This window comes from Microtus oregoni, unplaced genomic scaffold (assembly GCF_018167655.1).
Source record: "Microtus oregoni isolate MIOR12 unplaced genomic scaffold, Mior012 000022F_ref0000154, whole genome shotgun sequence".
Classification (NCBI taxonomy): Eukaryota; Metazoa; Chordata; class Mammalia; order Rodentia; family Cricetidae; genus Microtus; species Microtus oregoni.
Genome location: NW_024543081.1, coordinates 16,779,203 through 16,797,478, shown reverse-complemented (window position 1 = coordinate 16,797,478; position 18,276 = coordinate 16,779,203). Strand labels below are relative to the sequence as shown.

The window sequence follows — 18,276 nt, the reverse complement described above, 5'->3', positions numbered from 1 at the left end:
ACAGGGTGATTCATAACTCCAGTTCCATGGGATTTGACACCCTCTTCTGGCCTCTGTGGGTACCAGGCACACATGTGGTACACATACGTATGTGCAAGCAGAATACTCATTACCAAAAAAAAAAAAAAAAAAAGCACTCATGGTAGCACATGGCTTTAATGCCAGCACTCGGGAGGCAGAGACAGGTAGAGGTCTACAGGCCTGGTCTACAGAGTGAGTTCCAGGACAGCCAGGGCTATGTAAAGAAACCCTGTCTTAAAAAAAAACATTCTTCAAGACAATGAGGACTACTGAGAACTCAAGAACAATGGCAATGGGTTTCTGATCCTACTGCACGCACTGGCTTTGTGGGAGCCTAGGCAGTTTGGATGCTCAACTTACTAGACCTGGATGGAGGTGGGGGTTCCTTGGACTTCCCACAGGACAGGGAACCCTGATTGCTTTTCGGGCTGAGGGGGGGGGTGGACTTAATTGGGGGAGGGGGAGGGAAATGGGAGGCGGTGGTGGGGAAGAGACAGAAATCTTTAATAAAGGGGCTGGAGAGATGGCTCAGTGGTTAAGAGCATTGCCTGCTTTTCCAAAGGTCCTGAGTTCAATTCCCAGCAACCACATGGTGGCTCACAACCATCTGTAATGGGGTCTGGTGCCCTCTTCTGGCCTGCAGGCATACACTCAGACAGAATATTGTGTATATAATAAATAAATAAATATTTAAAAAAAAGAAATCTTTAATAAATAAATTAAAAAAAAATTCTTCAGGGCTGGAGAGATGGCTCAGAGGTTAAGAGCATTGCCTGCTCTTCCAAAGGTCCTGAGTTCAATTCCCAGCAACCACATGGTGGCTCACAACCATCTGTAATGGGGTCTGGTGCCCTCTTCTGGCCTTCAGGCATACACACAGACAGAATATTGTATAAATAATAAATAAATAAATAAATATTTTTAAAAAAAAATTCTTCAAGCTCCCAAATTGGACAACTAGTGCTTTCCGGGTCCACTCAGCCATGCAGGACCAGAGCTACTGCCGAAGCACCAGGCTCTGTGCACTGAGCGTCTGGCATGATCTCAGCCCCTCTAGCATGATGATCTCTATTGTTGACTCTGCGCTCTTCAACTGGCTCAGTGGTTCTCCACCTTCCTGCTGTGGAATATTAGTTGAGGATGGTTTACATTCATTTATGCCGTGGAACATTGGCTTAGTGATGCAAACCTGCGTTGCGTTCTTTTGGGTTGCATTTGTTTAGCTCTGTGAGGCTGTGTTACTGCGCCTGTTTAAAACACCTGATTGGTCTAATAAAGAGCTGAAGGGCAGCCGGGCGGTGGTGGCGCACGCCTTTAATCCCAGCACTTGGGAGGCAGAGGCAGGCGGATCTCTGTGAGTTCGAGGCCAGCCTAGTCTACAAAGAGAGTTCCAGGACAGGCTTCAAAGCTGCAGAGAAACCCTGTCTCGAAAAACCAAAAAAAAAAAAAAAAAAAGAGCTGAAGGGCCAATAGCTAGGCAGGAGAGGGCTAGGCGGGGCTGCCAGGTAGAGAGAATAAATAATAGGAGGAGAAATCTAGGTTGGAGAAGAAGCAAGGCTTAAGAAAAGGAGAGGAGAGGACCCCAGGGACCAGCCACAGAACTAGCCATGGAGGAAGAAGGGAAGAAAGATGGAAAAAGGCAAAAAGCCCAGCAGCAAAACATAGTTAATTTAACCAGGTTAATTTAAGTTAGAGAAACTGGCTAGAAATGAGCCAAGCTGGGGGCTGGAGAGAGGGATCAATGGTTAAGAGCAGTGGCTGCTCTTCCAGAGGTCCTGAGTTCAATTCCCAGCAACCACATGGTGGCTCACAACCATCTGTAATGAGATCTGGTGCCCTCTTCTGGCCTTCAGGCATACATGGAGGCCGAATGTTGTTTAAAAAACAAAAACAGTTTACAATCTCTATAAAAAAGAAAAGGCTGAGCATTCATAAGTAAGAATAAGTCTCCGTGTACTTATTGGGAGCTGGGTGGCAAACCCCCAAAGAGTAAAGCAGCCAACTATACCTTCCTAATGCTGCAACCCTTTAATACAGGTTCCACATGTTGTGGTGATCCCCAACCATAAAATTATTATTATTTTTTTTTTGGTTTTTCGAGACAGGGTTTCTCTGTGGTTTTGGAGCCTGTCCTGGAACTAGCTCTTGTAGACCAGACTGGTCTCGAACTCACAGAGATCCGCCTGCCTCTGCCTCCCGAGTGCTGGGATTAAAGGCGTGCGCCACCACCGCCCGGCCCATAAAATTATTTTTGTTGGTACTTCATAGCTATAATTTTGCTACTGTTATGAATCATAATGTGAATATCTGCTTGCTGTTAGTCTTAGGGGACCCCTGTGAAAGGGTTACTTTATCTCCCCATAGGTCACAACCCCAGGTTGGGAACTGTTGTAGGATGCCGCTTGTTCATTTCCCGGCTGCCCAGACTCCTGAAATAATCACATAGGAACCATATTATCTGCCATACTGTTTGGCCAATAGCTTAAGTGTATTCCTAGCTTGCTCTTATATCCTAAACTAGCCCATCTCCATTAATCTGTGTATCACCGTGGCTGTGGCTTACCGGGTAAAGTTCGGTCCAATGTCTGTCTCTGGTGGGGCTACATGGCATCTCACTGACTCTGCCTACTCTATATCTCTTCCAGCCTGGCTATATTCTGTTAAGCCATTGGGCAAAGGCAGTTTCTTTATTAACCAATAAAAGCATATACAGAAGAACTTCCCATACCAGAGAACCACTGCTCTAAGGGACCCAGATGAATAAAACATGTGTACAAAACTGTCATAATGAAACCCATTATCTTGGATAATTAATATATCCTTCTAAACATAGGAGTGCCTATCAAAGATGAATGGATAAACAGCAGAGATTACTAGTGATGTAGCTTAATGATAGAACATGCTTGGTGTATGTGAGGCCATGAGGTCATTTCCTTGTATTTCAAATGAATGGATGAATGATTGATAAGTAAAAAGTTAAAGGTTGCCATCAGCCACCAAAAGGAATGAGACAAGGGGTCGAATCTCCCTGGAGCCCACAAACTCTGGTCTCCGGAGCAATGAAAAAAATGTGATCACTGACATAAGCTTTGTTGTTCCCGGAATCCAATACTATCCTCCTCAGATTCTGAGCTGGTTTGTTTGTTACGGAGCTGCAGGTGAAGCCCCAGCTTTCCACATGTTATGCAAGTATCCCCTGAGCTGTTCCTCTTGGCCCCAAGTTCTTTAAGCCTTGAATTATGTTGCAAGTGAGACTTCAGATGAAAAGAGAACACTTACATTTTCAAACAAAATCCGGAGGAAATATTTCCTATCTAGAACTCACCAGGCTGAGAAGTTCATTTTTTGCTGTTGTTGTTGGTTTATGGTATTTGGCATGCAAAAAAAAATTTTTTTTATTCTTTGGCATTTTCAGATAGGGTTTCATGAACCCCAAGCTGGTCTCAAACTCAGGGTAGCTAAGGATGAACTTGAATTTGATCCTCTTTGGTATATTACAGGCATTCACCACCAGACCTGGTTTTACACACCAGCTAAGTCACACCCCAAGCCCTGAACGAGGGTATTAAGGAACAGCCTCTGGGCATAAATAACAGCTGGGGCACCAACCGTGAAATGCTTTTGGTGTCAAGGTTAAGTCCCCAGTGTAGGTGTCAAGACTTTGCATTTGGTGAGCTTAAAGGTTGGAGCACTATTCTCACTGTTTTGTTTTGAGACAGGGTTCCTCTTCAATCCAGGTTGATCTTGGACTTGTGACAGTCTCCTGTCTCAGTCTTCTAAGTGCTGACGTTACAAACAGGAGCTACTGTGCCAGCTCTCCCAACAATACTTTGTCCTAGAAGTTACCTTGAAGAAATTCAGGGGTGTGAGCCTTGTCTAATGAATTGACTTGTTATCTAAATGGTTGAAAATCTACAGGGTGCGTAGAGGAGTCCTGCTGACTTGGATTAAATGAGCTAGACCTTCCAAAAAAAAAAAAATAGAGAGAGACCTTGAACTTCACCATTTTTTGTAGAGGCACAAAGGAAGCCAAGAATTTGGGTGGTTTAGGGGCAGAGCTAAGAATCAGAAACAGGCCCGGTGGTGGTGGTGATAGTGGTGGCTGCGGCGGCTGTGGCGCACGCCTTTAATCCCAGCACTTGGAAGGCAGAGGCAGGTGGATCTCTGTGAATTTGAAACCAGCCTGGTCTACAGAGTGAGTTCCAGGACAGTCAAAGAAAAAAGAATTTGAGATAGCCTGGTCTACAGAGCTAGTTCCACGATAGCCAGTGCTACACGGAGAAACCCTGTCTCGAGGAAAAATAAAAAGAGGAGGGTGAGTAGGAGGAGAGAAAAGGAAGAGGAGGAAGAAGAAGAGAAGAAGCTGAGAACCAGCTCCTGGAGAAGGCTCTAGAGCAAGGCCCCTACTTCAGGACAGCAGGGCATCTACTGCTCCACCTGCTCCTGCTTCAAAAACAAATTTTATTTTACAGTAGTGGGGTTCAAACCAAGGACCTCGTACATGCTGAGCAGATAAATGCTATACCACTGAACTACATTGCTGGCCCCAAAATGTTATCTAGTGCCCTCTCCGTTTTCTGTGAGCCAGGGTATCGCTATGTAGCCTAGCTGGCCTGAAGTTCGACATGTAAATCAGAAGAGGTTCTCCAGCTTCTGCCTCCCTAGGATCAAAGGCCTGCACCACCACACCTGGCTCATTTCATTTTTTTTTTTTTTGGTTTTTCGAGACAGGGTTTCTCTGTAGCTTTTGGTTCCTGTCCTGGAACTAGCTCTTGTAGACCAGGCTGGCCTCGAACTCACAGAGATCCGCCTGCCTCTGCCTCCCGAGTGCTGGGATTAAAGGCATGCGCCACCACCGCCCGGCTCATTTCATTTTTTTAAATCCAGCCTCCTAAATGCAGGGATTAAAGTGTCTACCTCCTGGCCAGGTTCAATATGTTCTGTGCCTATGATTAATTTGTCACAACTAAGAAACCCAACACTGATTGGCACATTAACTGAACCCAGGCTTTATTTGGAGTTACCAATTTCCTCACCAGCGTCGTCGTTCTGTTCCCGGTGCCGGCTCAGTCCCTCCACACAGCGATGGCTCTCCTGTGTAAGTTTCTGTCCATGGAGGCATCCAGCGTATGCTGGAACAAGTGCCCTCCAGGGCCTGCCCTCTTATTATAGCCTCTGAGAACCAACATCTGGGGACCTGCTGAATGATTAGATGCTACTTGGAAAAGGGTCCTGCATGATAGCAGGTCATCTTGGACATTGTGGCCCTAACAAGCTCCTAGCTAGTATAGCTACATGAATTATCCCAGCTACATAGATAGAGTATACCAACCCTGTTGAGGGGGCAAGCCTACAGCCCACAGAATTTGGGGGACATTGCTGTTTTATGGTTTGCATACTCTGTGGGTACTGAAGGAACTATAGTGAACTGAACCTTGCCCTCTTCCTCCTCAGCTTGGATTCCACAGACCGGAATTAAAACCACTCGTATTTTCCTGGCTAAGTGCCCACTGAGCAAATCTGAGCCGCAGAGTTCTGCTTTTCTAGATTATGAAGTCACACATTCACAGCGCAAGTGGGCAGTCCCTTGCTATACATTCCTGTCTGGTTATTCTCTCATTCCATGCAAGGCTATTTCATACCCCTTTTAAATTTTTTCTTTTATGTGCACTGGTGTTTTGCCTGCATGCATGTCTGTGTGAGGGTGTCAGATCTTGGAGTTACATTGTGGGTGCTGGGAATTGATCCCGATCATGCCTCTCTTTTTATTTTTTTTTAAACCTATCGCTCTATACCACTAAAATGGCGATCAAGCTGAGGGTCCTGTGCAAGCCTGTGCTCCCAGCACCTGAGAGGAAAGGAAGGACCCTAGTTTGAGACCAATCTAGTTCAAGGTCAGCCTGGTGATAGAGTGAGTCCCAGGACAGCCAGAACTATTCAGAGAAACCCTATCTCAAAAAACAAACAAACAAACAAACAACAGAAAAGAAAAAAAAGAAATGGCAAAAACTGAAAACTTACGTATAAGGGCAGTTTCTGAAATTAAAAACATGTAGTTATATTGCCTTAACCAGGAATTATTTAAATAACCTCCCAAATGATCTGCAGTACAGGCTGAGTATAGTCCCTGGTGACCGATTGCCTGACCAGTGTTTTCTAGGGCAGAATCAGAGGAGGAGAGAGAAAAGACCCTGCTCCCAAGCACACTTGTAGCCCTCGGTCTTCTTCCTTGTCTGCTCATCCAAGAACATGTTGCTACAAGTATTCAATCACCTGCTTCATAATAAATCTTTTGGAACAGTAATATTTGTACACTAGTATTCCTTTAAAAATACTATGTATGTATGTGTGGTATGTATGTGTCTGTGTGTCTGTATGTCTGTGTTGTGTCCACTTGTGAGTACAGATGCCCAGAGACAAGAGGGTGCTAGATTCCCTGGAGCCAGAGTTGCGGGCAGTTGTGAGACAGTTCATTTGGGCGCCGGAGACCAGTGTTGGGTCCTCTATACAAGCAGTATGTTCTTTTAACCACTGAGCCTCATCTTCAACCCCACAATGTGTCTTAACTGTACCCGAATGAGATCTACATCTTGTAGGCCGCCATCTCTTTCTATACTTGAGTTTCACTGTTTCCCTCCCTCTCCTCGCTTGTGCAGAGCTTATGAGGCCCTTGTCTGAAGTCCTCATCTTAGGTAGCATTGGTTCCCCCTCCTCCCGTTCCTGGTTCCCTGTCTCTGAAGGCTCTTCCTCTGCCTCTGTACTCAGGTACCAGGTTGGCATCCCTGTACGTGTTTTCATCTACTACCCCTACCAAGCTGCCAGACACATCTTACCCAGGCCCTCGGCTTTGTAAACACATAAGAAAAATGCGGTGGTTAATTTTGTCAACTTGACTGAAGTTGAAATAAGCACCATGGAAAAACACTGCTAGGTGTGTCTGTGAGACCCACCTTGTGGGCTAGAATATTGGATTCTCTCTCTGCTTCCCCACTGTCGATACGATACGAATGAGACCAGCTACTCTGTGCTCTTGCTGGCTGCACCTCCCCCGCCATAACCAGCTGTATCCCATCGTGCACGAGCCCATATACACTTTCTCCTTTAAGCTGTTTCTTGTCTGGTATTTGGTCGCAGCAACAAGTACCCAATCCAGATACAGACCTCTGCATGCAGTTCCTTCCTTCTCCCCATGCCTTTCTGGTTAAAATAATAAAAATAATAATAAATAAAACTCCGTACAGGGATAAAAAAATTACAGTTCAGTGGGACACCGTTTTCCTAGCACCTATGAGTCCCTGAGTTCAATCCTCAGATCTGAAAATAATAGCAAATACTGAGAGATTTTGCCCACAACTTCAGGCCTGACTCCCCTGAGAATGCTTACTCCCATCCTGGTCACCAGCCCCAGTGCCCAGGCCGGAAACCCTGGGCCATACAAGAAGCAGCTTTGCTTCCCAGGCTCTACCTATCCAGTAAATCATTCAAGCTGTGACCCCAGCTGACTCCTCTCTGCAGTTCCTGAAGTCTCAGTGCCCCCACTGCTCACAGAGCTTCTTGTTGAGCTTCCCAGCCATTTTCCATTAGCGTGGCTAACAGTTTGGGATTTTCCAAGGACATTTTCTGTCCAGCATCCTTTCTTCCCTATCCCTCCTCCTGTTTCCTTCCTTTCTTCCTTTTTTTTTTTTGTCCCAACAGACTGATGGAGCCTATGCCTTGCACACGCCAGGCAAACATTCCACTGTGAGCTATATCCTACACTCCAGATACCTTATTAACTTTTTTTCTTTTTTCCGAGACAGAATCTCATTTTGTAACCCAAACTACCTCCACCTCCTGGGTGCTATGATTATGCCTAGCCCCTTAGTAACTTTTATTGCTATTGTTGAAACAGGGTCTCATGTAGCCTAAGGCTGGCTTGAAACTCACAATGTATCAGAGGATGACCATGAACTTCTGATCTTCCTGCTTCTATCCTCCAAAAGCTGGGATTACAGGTATGTGCCAGCAAGTCCCGCTCCTTAAGATTTGAACAAGGAGTCCATATTTTCTTCCTCCCCCCCCCCCCCCGTCCCCCACCCTGAGACAGGGTTTCTCTGTGTAACAGCTCTGGCTGTCCTGGAACTTGCTCTGTAGACCAGGCTGGCTTCGAACTCACAGAGATCTGCCAGCCTCTGCCTCCCAAGTGCTGAGATTAAAGACAACCCACTAGGCAAGGCTCCATATTTTCATCTTGTGGCTCTACAAATTACATAGCTAGCCCTGGTCTCAGGGACACATGCCAACATGTTGACCACAGAGCCAGGCGGACAGCAGTCCTCTGCTCCTGTGGCAGCCCCGGCATCAGGAGGCCTCAGGTGCCAGTATGGGAACTAGAGTGTCTGTCAGACAAGGGAGCTCCTACCAGAGACACAAAGCACAGGCCGTGGTGGACCGGACAGCTCAGCCAAGGACTCTGGGAGCCACATGTGCCTAAGCACAGTCCTGTATATACCAGAAGGCCCAGGGCATATCGTCTGGCTCTGCCCCATATCATATCACTGCTGGCTGGACTAGAGGCAGGTGACTACCAGACAGACCAGTCATATTCTGACTCCTCGGCTTCATTGGTTAGCCCCAATTCAGTATTGCTGGCTAAGAGGGACAGGAAGTCCCAGCTTAGTGACGACTTCAGGCAATCAGAGGCCAGGTTTCATAGTTTCCTTGCTTCTTCCGACCCAAACTGTGGAATTTACTCCAGTAGTGGAGAAGATGGGATCCTTAGGCCCTAGAAGGTTGTGCTAGGGGAAGACCCTTAAAGGAAGCCCCCTCAAAAACAAACAAACAACAGAAAACCACCTGGCTGGAGGTTGAAGCAGCTTTAGTAAGAGGAAGGCTAGTAGGTGGGGCTGGCTGGCAGTCCCTCCAGGACGGAGATAAGGGACAGCATAGGGAAAAGGAGTGTGGGGTGGGGTTCAGGCCCCAGAGTTAAACATCCAGGTCAGTGACACTTGACTTAGTGTAGATTTGTGTTTTTCGCTGCACAATGCCAGGGCTAAAAGTGGCCCCCAGTGGCCAGTGGCGGACAACATGACGGTAGGAGGAGGCCAAGTAGTCAAAGTAGTTGATGTTGAGTTTCCGGGCGATGTGCCGACCCAGGAATTCCATTTGCTACAAGTGAGTGAGTGGCAGCCAGTTGTTCGTTCTCCAGATAGGAGAATCCCCACCAGCATGCTCTTACATACCCCTTCCTCTTCCCCGAGGAGGTCCCCTACCCCTGTCCCGAATCCACAGTGCTCCTGCCACCCTTAGCAGAGGGGAGGCCTCAAGGGAGGAAAAATAGCTCCATTCAAGAACTCTAAGCTAACTAAGTAGTTAGTATCTTTTGGTGGGGAGGGCAGGACCCACCTCATAGCGCTCTGACAGCTGTACCAGAACAAGTGGCTCTAGCTTGTGGCCACAAAGGACCAGCTGGAAGAAGCACCTGCCATAGACTGCCAATAGATGAGCAACTGAGCCAGGAACCTAACCTCCCAGAGCCTGGGGGGGTAGGATGGTAGGGGCAGGACCTCCAAGGTGGGAGTGTCCAGATGGACTACTGGCCCCTCCCAGCTCCGAATCCACATCCCTCTCCCTCTCCCCTCTCCTATCCCAGGCATCACCGTCAGAGCTGAGTGCCAGGCGCACATAGACCAGATGCATAGGGCCCTGACACACAGTTCGGCCACTGATGGAGAAATGGTACATGCCGCGGGTGTGGTTCAGCACTAGGCGGCGCCGGGGGATTGAGGAAACCATGAGCCACAGGCCTATAGCCATGCCATAGAGAGAAAAGCACCAGGTTTCCTGCTTCTGCACCTGTAGGCACCAAGGATTAACAGGGAGGTGAGCTCTGGCTGGAGCTTCTGTGTGGCCCTCATGCCAAGGGAGAAGGGAGTGGGGTGCAGGAGCTCTGACCGTTTGCAGGATGCCAGAGCAGACCAAGACAAGGCAGACGATGAAGAGCAGCGTCCCCTTCCAGAGCGTGTCCAGGTAGTACTCGAGCACAAACACTGAGGACAGCATGGCCCAGCACATGAGGACAGCCCGGAGCTGCCCCCAGCTGTTGGACAGTGCCAAGGGGATCCTCCCAGTGGAGGTTCTCCATGCTACTACAGTGTCGCCCCCCAAGTGCACCTGCCTGCCTACCCTCACCCACCCAGCTTCAGCCAGCCTCTCCACTTGGGGGACCCTGGCTATGCCCAGTCCCCTGCCCACCATCTGGCTGCTGCTGCTTGAAGGGGTAAAAGCTGTTGCTCTTGAGGCGATTGGCTAAGTGACGCTCAGTAGAGAAGAGTCCTACGGCCCAGAGCTGGAAGCGTGTGGCAAAGACAGACGTGGGGAGGCCAGTGGTCTGCTCCTTGGGGACCTAGTTAGGTAGAAGTAGTCAGCATACAGCTTGCCCACTGCCCCACCATCCACTGTCTATATACAGGGCTCCCACCCGAGACAATTCCAGGGCTGCAGTTCAGGACGGAGCAGGAGCTGCCAGACAACAGCGGGGCCGGGAAGTAGATAACAGTCTAGGCTGAGCTGCCTGGGTTCTAGAAGTTCACGGTAAAGGATTCTAGAAGGGGCTATTCTATTGACCACACCTTTCTAGTGAGCATGCACTCTTTGGCCAGTCTCCATGACGTGGTGGGCAGCGTAGCTTCCTCATGGCTAGACAGCCTAAGCCACTGTTGCCAATGTTATCAACTCACGGATTCTGGTGGCTGATAACGGCCTCTGTGCCTTCTTTTCACCATTTATTTATTTGGTTTTTCGAGACAGGGTTTCTCTGTAGCTTTGGAGCCTGTCCTGGAACTAGCTCTTGTAGACCAGGCTGGCCTCGAACTCACCTGCCTCTGCCTCCCGAGTGCTGGGATTAAAGGTGTGCGCCACCACCGCCTGGCTCTTTTCACCATTTCATACCTCACTCCCTACCCTATCCTCAGATAACTGTGTCCCAAGGGTGCAATTCACAGTCCAAGAGTCAAACCCTGCAGTGAGCAGACACAGCGAACCCTTGGGCTAGGAGACCTAAGGGCCATTCCCACATACACAGGCCTAGGATGCTGTAGTCGCTCTGTCAGGTATGACCCCTGATTTTCACCCAACAGCTTACTCTAAGGACCATACACGTTGGTCCATGCTTGTAAATCCATCACCTGGGAGGCTGAGATAGGTGGACCTGCTATGAGTGTAAGGTCAGCCTGGGCTAGCATGAGCAGAATCTCAAAGAAAACAAGGGACCATACAGAATGCTTAAAAATACTTTATTGTAACAAAAGCTTGAACGTCTGCAAGTGAAAGGGGGCAGGGCAAAGCTGGTTGGTGTCCAGTTAAGTGGACTATCTGGAGGACAGCGGGCTCGTAAGCAGCTGTTCTAGACACCACTGAACTTCCTCCAGACCCCGGTAGGCACGCTTCAGTCCCCTGGGGAGGCACCGGCAGGACTCCAGATTGAGAAACAGCAGCCCTGGGCAACTGCTAATCACAGAACTGTGGAACAGGCAGGCCGTGGGAAAGTGAGCTGTTGACCAGGGAGCCTTGTCTGTCCTCACTCTACACCAGGCCTATGACCTCGAGCCACCCAGGCCTAAGCCTAGTTCTCCTGATGTCCTCAAGCAGGAGTCTGACCTACACTCATCTTGGCCCCTGGAAAAGTGAAACGAGGGAGACCACCTCTGGTTCCCCAAGTCAGAGAAGCAAGTACAACGTTCACAGAACTAGAGAAAGAGGCACTGACCTGACTGTGCTTGGTGTAACTCGGGTACCCCTGAGGTTGAGGGAGCACAAGGCTGGACGTAAGCCCCCAGAGGTGCCAGAGAAAACGGCTAGGGCCTGTTCCAGGTCTTTCTCGCTGAAGCCTTGGCCACTGATGTCAAGCTCCCTGAGGCTGTGATACCACTTCTGGGTCAACAGGGGGCTGCCTTTCTTAGCCAGAGTCAGCCTGTCAGACATGCCATAGAGGCCCAGGTACAGCTGTTCCAGCTCTGCGAGGAGAGAACTGGGTGTGAACAGTAGGCAGTCAGTGAGCCCCTCTCCACCTACCACACCAGGCCAGCTGACCTTGGCATGGTAAATCACAAAGGCCAGCAGGTGTGATCCTAGCACAGCCGCGAAGATCCAGCAGGCGCAGCTTGGGAGAGCAATGGAGCAGGCGGCCCAGAACCTCATTGCTCACAAAGCTGCAGGTGGAGCCAGCCAGGCAGAGCTCCTCAAGGCTGGGGAAGCCTGGTCCCTGGGGCACCCCTCGTCCACAAGGCTTGGGAAGCCAGATCAGATTGAGCAGTCGTAGCACCTGGGAGTCGGGAGGAGGGATAGGCTGCAGACAGGTCGGCGGCGAATGGCAAGTGAGGGAAGGTAGGGCATGGATACCTGTAGCCGGGGGCAGGCTTTCTGCAGAGCCTCTACGGGCAGCTGCAGGGGCGTACTGTTGCAGCTCATGCCAGTGCTGACCTCCAGGACCTGAAGCTGGGGGCAGCAGCTGCCCTGTAATGGTGGGGAAGCACACTAGGTCAAAAGGCCTGGCAGTTCCCACGCAGCTCTGCCCCTGCCCATCCCCAACCTACCAGCAGCGCACCCAAGATGGCTGTCGTCTGGGAACTGTAGGTCAGCCACAGCTTCCGCATTCGGGACCCTGCCTCCTCCAAGAAGCTCACCACAGCTGTGGACTCTACCTAGGGATCCAGTACAGGGTTGTGTGTGTGTCACCTCAGAAGGGCCGAGGCTTTTGCAGGGCCCCTTGGGACGCAGGACTCACCATGGAATGGTGTAGGTCCAGGCTGTGGAGCTGGTGGCAGGCTTTGGCTAACATGACCAGGGTGTCAGCAGTCACACTGTGGCAGTCTGACAGCTTGAGGAAGGTGAGCCGGGGGCAGAACTTGCTAACCAGCTGTGGCAAGAGAGAGGCCATGTGGGGATGGGGAGGGAGGTCCTGACAAGTCTATCCTGTGGCCCAGCTATGACTCCATTCTGTCCATGCCAGGCCCACTTGGGTGCCTTTTCCTCTGGCAACTTCCTACCTAAGGAAGACAGAACTGGGCAGGCAGACAGGCAGACATCTCTGTGGGGCAGCACCAGGGCAACTCCCCGAGAGTGGGCAACACAGATGTTACAGCTGGTGTTCAGGGCAGGCTCAAGTTCTCACCTCCAACACCGGGCGTACTTGAGACTTCCAATGGATGAGGGTCAATCTCTGGAGCTGTGAGAACCTGGGCGACAGCAAGGCCCAGCTGTACTAGAGTCCTCATGCCCCTCTGGCCAGCGTCCTCCCTTCCCAATACTGACGCACGGAGGCACTGGTAGAGCAAGGGAATGAGATGACAAGGGACCCTCACCGATTGGGTATGAGCCACTCCAGGGAAGCAAGGAGCTTCTTCTCTGCCTTAAGGTTGCCCTTGGCAGCCCGGCCAACCAGCGGGGGTGACAGGGTCACAGTGTGCCAGAGTGAAGGATGGGAGGTGGCTTCATGCCAACGGCGGCAAACGCGTGCAGCCCTAGGAGAAGAAACAGTTCGCTGAGAGTGTATGACTTTTCGTGAGCGATGCCTACAATAAAATGTCTTAGAAGCAGCATATCTGCCCTGGCAACTTGCAGTGCAGCGGTCTCAAAGCCAGGCTTCGGGGGCTCCAAGTGGAGACAGGTGCCGGAGCACTCGTGTATGCCCGTTGAGATGCTCTGCCCTCTGCCTTGCCGCTCAACCCGCTCAATGGGCCAGTCCCTACCCCGGCAGGCGCTGTTGTTAGTGTACCTGCCAAGAAACGGCATGGGCCCATGAGCCGCAACCAACAACCCAAAAATATGCACCAGGACTTCTAAGGGAATAAGGTCTCCCCAGCCGGAGTCCGGGCCCTGATCGGGCGACGGCTCAGGTCGGGGCTTAACCCTGGGCTTGGCTGCCGCTGTGGGGCCGCGAGTCAGAGGTCTCGGAGCGCGGCGAGGGGCGCGCCTGTGCGCACGAGCACGGGTAGGTTCTAGGTCCGGCAGCACGAGCAGCATGCTGTCCGCTTGCAGCAGGTGGTATCCAGAACCGCGAGGTGCCAGCCTGTCCCACCACCAGTCCTCGGCCGAGCGAGCTCGCGCATCGGCCCGCTTGGAGCCTCGAGCTCGACGCCGAACTGGCCCAGAGGATACAGGAGCCATAGCTCCGGTACCTCCGCAAAAGCGGAAGGTGGGTGTGTGGGCTGGGAGGAAGAGGCGTGGCCGAGGCCTCGGGCCTTCCACTACTTTTTGCTTCCGGGGGCGGGACTTCCGCTGTGAGTCTAGCGGATTTGAGGGCGTCTTCATCCAGTCCCGGAGCTCGGGTTTGGCAGTGTCCCGAATCAAGCGGCGTGTGCTGGGCGGGCAGCTTCTGCCCCACGCCCCTGATGCACAGCGCTTGGCGGTCGAGCCCTGGGTAAAGCCAGCCAGCCACGCCCCTCGCCGACCCGCGCCGGCTGCCGTGGAGTTCGCCGTGGTCCTGATTAGGTTTAGCTGTGCCGAGACTTCATTCTACTCAAGCACCAGAGACTTCTCCTTCGCTGTCGTCCTGCCGGGAGCCACGCTTTAGGCCAGCTTTTTGCTCTCCCGCTTGCCAGTCTTGCTCTGTGGGGTCCCGGTGCATGCTCCTTGGTACGTGCAGCTCCTGATCTATCTGCCGCCTCCCTCCAGGTACCTTGGTCTTGCCATCTATTTACCTGAGACCCCGGTTCTGTCCACTCGCCTAAAATTTTGTCTCCCTCCAGCTGGAAGAGGTTTGGCTCCTAGAGTAGCCAGGGAAGCTTCGGACCTACGTGGTGACGAGTGGACTGTTAACCTGCGCTTTGTCCTGGAGGGCCCCCTTTGACCTAATGGCAGCACCTCCGCTGGGCCGACTGATGCTGACCCATCTGTTCGTGGCTCTCTTCGGCATGGGCTCCTGGGCTGCGGTCAACGGGATCTGGGTAGAGCTGCCTGTAGTGACGAAAGAGCTCCCAGAGGGTGCGTGAAGTGGGGGGAGATGGGCCACAGGTACTCTTTGTTCCTTAGCCTAGTGCGCTTACACGGTCTCCTCCCTCCACTGCAGGTTGGAGCCTCCCTTCGTACCTCTCTGTGCTTGTGGCTCTGGGGAACCTGGGTCTGCTGCTGGTGACCCTGTGGAGGCGTTTGGCCCGCGGCAAGGGCGAGCGGATCCCTATCCAAGTGGTGCAGGGACTAAGCGTAGTGGGCACAGCCCTGCTGGCCCTTCTTTGGAACCACGTGGCCCCAGTGGCAGGGCAGTCCCACTCTGTGGCCTTCCTTACGCTGACTTTTGTATTGTCACTGGCCTGCTGTGCTTCTAATGTCACTTTCCTGCCCTTCCTGAGCCACCTGCCCCCTCCCTTTTTACGCTCTTTCTTCCTGGGCCAGGGCCTAAGTGCCCTGTTGCCTTGTGTGCTAGCCCTGGTGCAGGGGGTGGGCCGCCTTGAGTGTCTGCCCGTGCTGGCCAATGATACCACTGGGCCTCCTATCCAGCTGTCCCCCATCAATTTCCCCGAGCGCTTTTCTGCCACCACTTTCTTCTGGGTTATGACTGCCCTTCTGGGCACTTCTGCCGCTGCCTTCCAAGGTCTCCTGTTACTACTGCCATCTTCATCCTCTGTCCCCACGGTGGATGCAGGGCTTCAGATAGGAACACCAGGAACAGAGGAGGACGAGGAAGAGGAAGAAGAGGTCTCACCGTTGCAGGAACCACCAGGCCAGGTGGCAGACACTGCTCCCAGCCCAGACCCTAAGGCCCATCAGCTGTTCTCTTCCCGAAGTGCCAGTCTACTGGGGCTGCTGGCTGTCACCAATGCTCTGACCAACGGTGTGCTGCCTGCTGTACAGAGCTTTTCCTGCCTGCCCTACGGGCGCCTAGCCTACCACTTGGCTGTCGTACTGGGTAGCTCCGCCAACCCCCTTGCCTGTTTTCTGGCCATGGCAGTGCTGTGCAGGTGCCCATGGGTCCCAAGCCCCGGTGGGGAGGAACCTGAGGTCAGCCAGGGCCTGGGACAGCCAGTCCTGAATTTCAGCCCATCCTTGGCAGGTCTCTGGCAGGGCTGTATGGTCTGTCTATTCTGGGCATGTTCTTTGGAGCCTACCTGATGACACTGGCAGTCTTAAGTCCCTGTCCTCCTCTGGTGGGCACCTCTGCAGGTGTGGCCCTTGTGGTAAGTAGAATGGAGAGATGAAGCAGGAATAGGGCTTGTCTCGGAGCAGGGGGACTTCACATTTAGCCTGCTGCTGCAGACTTCCCCTCTACCCCCACTTTCAGGTGCTCTCGTGGGTACTGTGTGCGGGCGTGTTCTCATACGTCAAGGTGGCGATCAATTCCCTGCTGCACAGTGGAGGCCGGCCAGCACTGCTTGCAGCTGGTGTGGCTATCCAGGTGGGCTCTCTGCTGGGTGCCATTACCATGTTCCCTCTCACCAGCATCTATCCAGTATTTCAGAGTGTAAAGGACTGTGCGGACCAGTGTGGCCCCTGAACCTGGGACATGTGGGACTTACTTCAGCTCACTTGTCTCCCCCTGGAGATCGCCACAGTGACTGAGTCCGGTGGCCCAAGGTGGCCTCTCTACTCACAGATACACTCATGGATATTGTACACTCCGTAAGAGACCTGGCTTTTGAGAAAAGACCAGGGTGAGGACCAAAGAGCAGGCCTGGAGCCAGGGGTAGGTTAGGGCCATGGCCTACACCCTGGGATCTTTGCGGGCTTTTCAGAATAAAACGTCATCTTTATCTGGTGAGTTGTTAATCCCACAGCACAGCTCCCTGTACCAGGTCAACTTCCCTCTGTAGGAGTAGAGGGTGTCTGATCTTGTGGAACTGGAGTTACAGACTGCTCTGAGCTGCCACGAAGATGCTGGGAATTGAACCCAGGTCCTCTGGAACAGCAGTAAGTGCTCTTAACCACTGAGCCTCCTCTCCAGCCCCAGGTGTTGACTTTTAAGGTTCTAGCCCTCTCAGGATCTATCAGCTTGAGGGCCTTGCTTACCAGTCCTCCCAGCTACCATCTTCCAGTTTTCCGCTCCTGCAGTCAGAGCCCCCAGGTCCTCTGTTCAGGAAGAGGTGTAGTAGCTGTCCTTGACCCAAACTTGTTATCTTCAGAATAGGGTCATTTCTGGGCTGGGCGGTTCAGGCTCTCACACAAAGGGCTGGAACCTCAGGTAGAACTGGAGAGGCCATGCCAGGGCAAGTGCCTGACTTTCTGCCTTCTTTACATATTATGGCAGAGAGAGGCCTGTCGGGGAGGCAGGACACCAAGTGTGTCCCAGTGTGACTAGAGTGGTGTGACGCCTCAGTCTCGCAGGAGTTCAGGGGGGATGGTGATTCCCACCAACCCTTGCTGTCCGGTCCTTTCAGATGATCCTTCTGAGCAGAAGCCTTTTGTCCTTGCCTTGGCCTCCTGGCTTTGTTGTCCTTCCCTGGGCCCTCATACCTTGTCAGGACCCCTTGAGCAGGGGGACCTCCCTGTTTCCTGTGACTCAGACGTTGGCGCAGATAAGCAGGGGTGGCTTGGCAAGGTGGGCAGGTGCTGAGGGCCTGCAGGAGTGAGGGCGCTATGCAGGGGTGTCTGAAGAACTCTTGAGCCAGTGACCCTCTTCCCCTTTTGTACTCTGCCCTTGTCCCTGGTCAGCACCCATGCGGGGGGCCCACCCTCTGTCCACCTGAGGCTAGAGACTGGTAGGGCTACCTCCAAGCTCCTTTTTTTTTGGTTTCCTCAGGTCAGTAATCAAACGGCCTCAGCCCTGAGTTCCCATGTGTATCATCTATGCAAGGTATGCTAGCCCAAGGGTCATAGGTCAGCATGGCCCTTCAGATATGTGTGGTCTGCTAGAGAAAAGGGGGCGGGTGCCCCAGATCCTAGCCAGCCTGAGCCAGAAGTGGGCAGTTTGAGGAAACCACTGCTCTTTGAAGTTCTAATACCTTCCTGTCCTACCACAGAAAGCTGGGCAAGGGTCAGAATAACACAGGGTAGAAAACAAGTCCAGGATGAAGGCAAGGCTGTGTGCCAACTCCCTGGGTATTTATGAGGGACAGGACAGCCCAACAGTCAAGTCTCCAAGACTTCCTGTGTCAGAAGGCAAACCCTTGGGTACTGAGCCACCCTACACTCTGTGCCACCACTAGGAATGTCCCCTTGGCCTTTAGAAGTCAGAAAAGGGCCATTTACAGGTAGCTTCTTTTCCCAGGTGTGAGATAGCCCATGATGCAGGGATGAGTCTTGATGAAATAAGGCTTGCCCTGGGACTGAAAGACGACCACTCAG

At 52.0% G+C, this 18,276-nt stretch overlaps 3 protein-coding genes across 4 annotated transcripts; 1 reads left to right on the top strand and 2 right to left on the bottom strand.

Annotated features, from left to right (window-relative positions):
* Window positions 1-8,985: 8,985 nt before the first annotated feature.
* Window positions 8,986-11,169, bottom strand: Tmem249 (transmembrane protein 249). Its single transcript, XM_041672554.1, has 6 exons — window positions 11,158-11,169; window positions 10,255-10,405; window positions 9,955-10,049; window positions 9,660-9,855; window positions 9,406-9,491; window positions 8,986-9,168 (listed from the first exon to the last, which is right to left on the bottom strand). Exons 1-6 carry the CDS (start codon window positions 11,167-11,169, stop codon window positions 8,986-8,988), a joined length of 723 nt encoding a protein of 240 aa, XP_041528488.1.
* A 109-nt stretch (window positions 11,170-11,278) lies between these two features.
* On the bottom strand, window positions 11,279-14,192 carry Fbxl6 (F-box and leucine rich repeat protein 6). Its single transcript, XM_041672296.1, has 9 exons — window positions 13,775-14,192; window positions 13,362-13,520; window positions 13,172-13,235; window positions 12,785-12,916; window positions 12,594-12,701; window positions 12,400-12,513; window positions 12,091-12,322; window positions 11,768-12,014; window positions 11,279-11,520 (listed from the first exon to the last, which is right to left on the bottom strand). The coding sequence occupies exons 1-9, from the start codon at window positions 14,164-14,166 to the stop codon at window positions 11,370-11,372; spliced, it is 1,599 nt and encodes a 532-aa protein (XP_041528230.1). The 5' UTR covers window positions 14,167-14,192; the 3' UTR covers window positions 11,279-11,369.
* Window positions 14,193-14,306: 114 nt separating this feature from the next.
* Slc52a2 (solute carrier family 52 member 2) lies at window positions 14,307-17,061 on the top strand. 2 transcript variants are annotated; one of them, XM_041672193.1, is made up of 5 exons: window positions 14,307-14,673; window positions 14,748-14,982; window positions 15,068-15,956; window positions 16,049-16,172; window positions 16,277-17,061. In XM_041672193.1, exons 2-5 carry the CDS (start codon window positions 14,853-14,855, stop codon window positions 16,487-16,489), a joined length of 1,356 nt encoding a protein of 451 aa, XP_041528127.1. In that variant the 5' UTR covers window positions 14,307-14,673; window positions 14,748-14,852; the 3' UTR covers window positions 16,490-17,061. The 2 variants fall into 2 exon arrangements, with proteins under 2 accessions (XP_041528127.1, XP_041528126.1); XM_041672192.1 differs by having other exon boundaries at window positions 14,307-14,634; window positions 16,277-17,060.
* Window positions 17,062-18,276: the final 1,215 nt, after the last annotated feature.

What these genes read in the sequence shown, in the direction of transcription:
- Tmem249 (XM_041672554.1), bottom strand. An exon ending in CAAGCAGCAGCAGCCAGATG is followed by an intron (nt 10,050 to 10,254) that starts GTGGGCAGGGGA and finishes TGCTGTCCTCAG; the next exon opens with TGTTTGTGCTCGAGTACTAC. An exon ending in CCTGGCACTCAGCTCTGACG is followed by an intron (nt 9,492 to 9,659) that starts GTGATGCCTGGG and finishes ATCTATTGGCAG; the next exon opens with TCTATGGCAGGTGCTTCTTC.
- Fbxl6 (XM_041672296.1), bottom strand. Translation starts at nt 14,166, where the DNA reads ATGGCTCCTGTATCCTCTGGGCCAGTTCGGCGTCGAGCTCGAGGCTCC. An exon ending in AAGTACGCCCGGTGTTGGAG is followed by an intron (nt 12,917 to 13,171) that starts GTGAGAACTTGA and finishes CTCTTGCCACAG; the next exon opens with CTGGTTAGCAAGTTCTGCCC. An exon ending in GTTACACCAAGCACAGTCAG is followed by an intron (nt 11,521 to 11,767) that starts GTCAGTGCCTCT and finishes CCTGTTCCACAG; the next exon opens with TTCTGTGATTAGCAGTTGCC.
- Slc52a2 (XM_041672193.1), top strand. Translation starts at nt 14,853, where the DNA reads ATGGCAGCACCTCCGCTGGGCCGACTGATGCTGACCCATCTGTTCGTG. An exon ending in GCCATGGCAGTGCTGTGCAG is followed by an intron (nt 15,957 to 16,048) that starts GTGCCCATGGGT and finishes CATCCTTGGCAG; the next exon opens with GTCTCTGGCAGGGCTGTATG. An exon ending in CTGCAGGTGTGGCCCTTGTG is followed by an intron (nt 16,173 to 16,276) that starts GTAAGTAGAATG and finishes CCCCACTTTCAG; the next exon opens with GTGCTCTCGTGGGTACTGTG.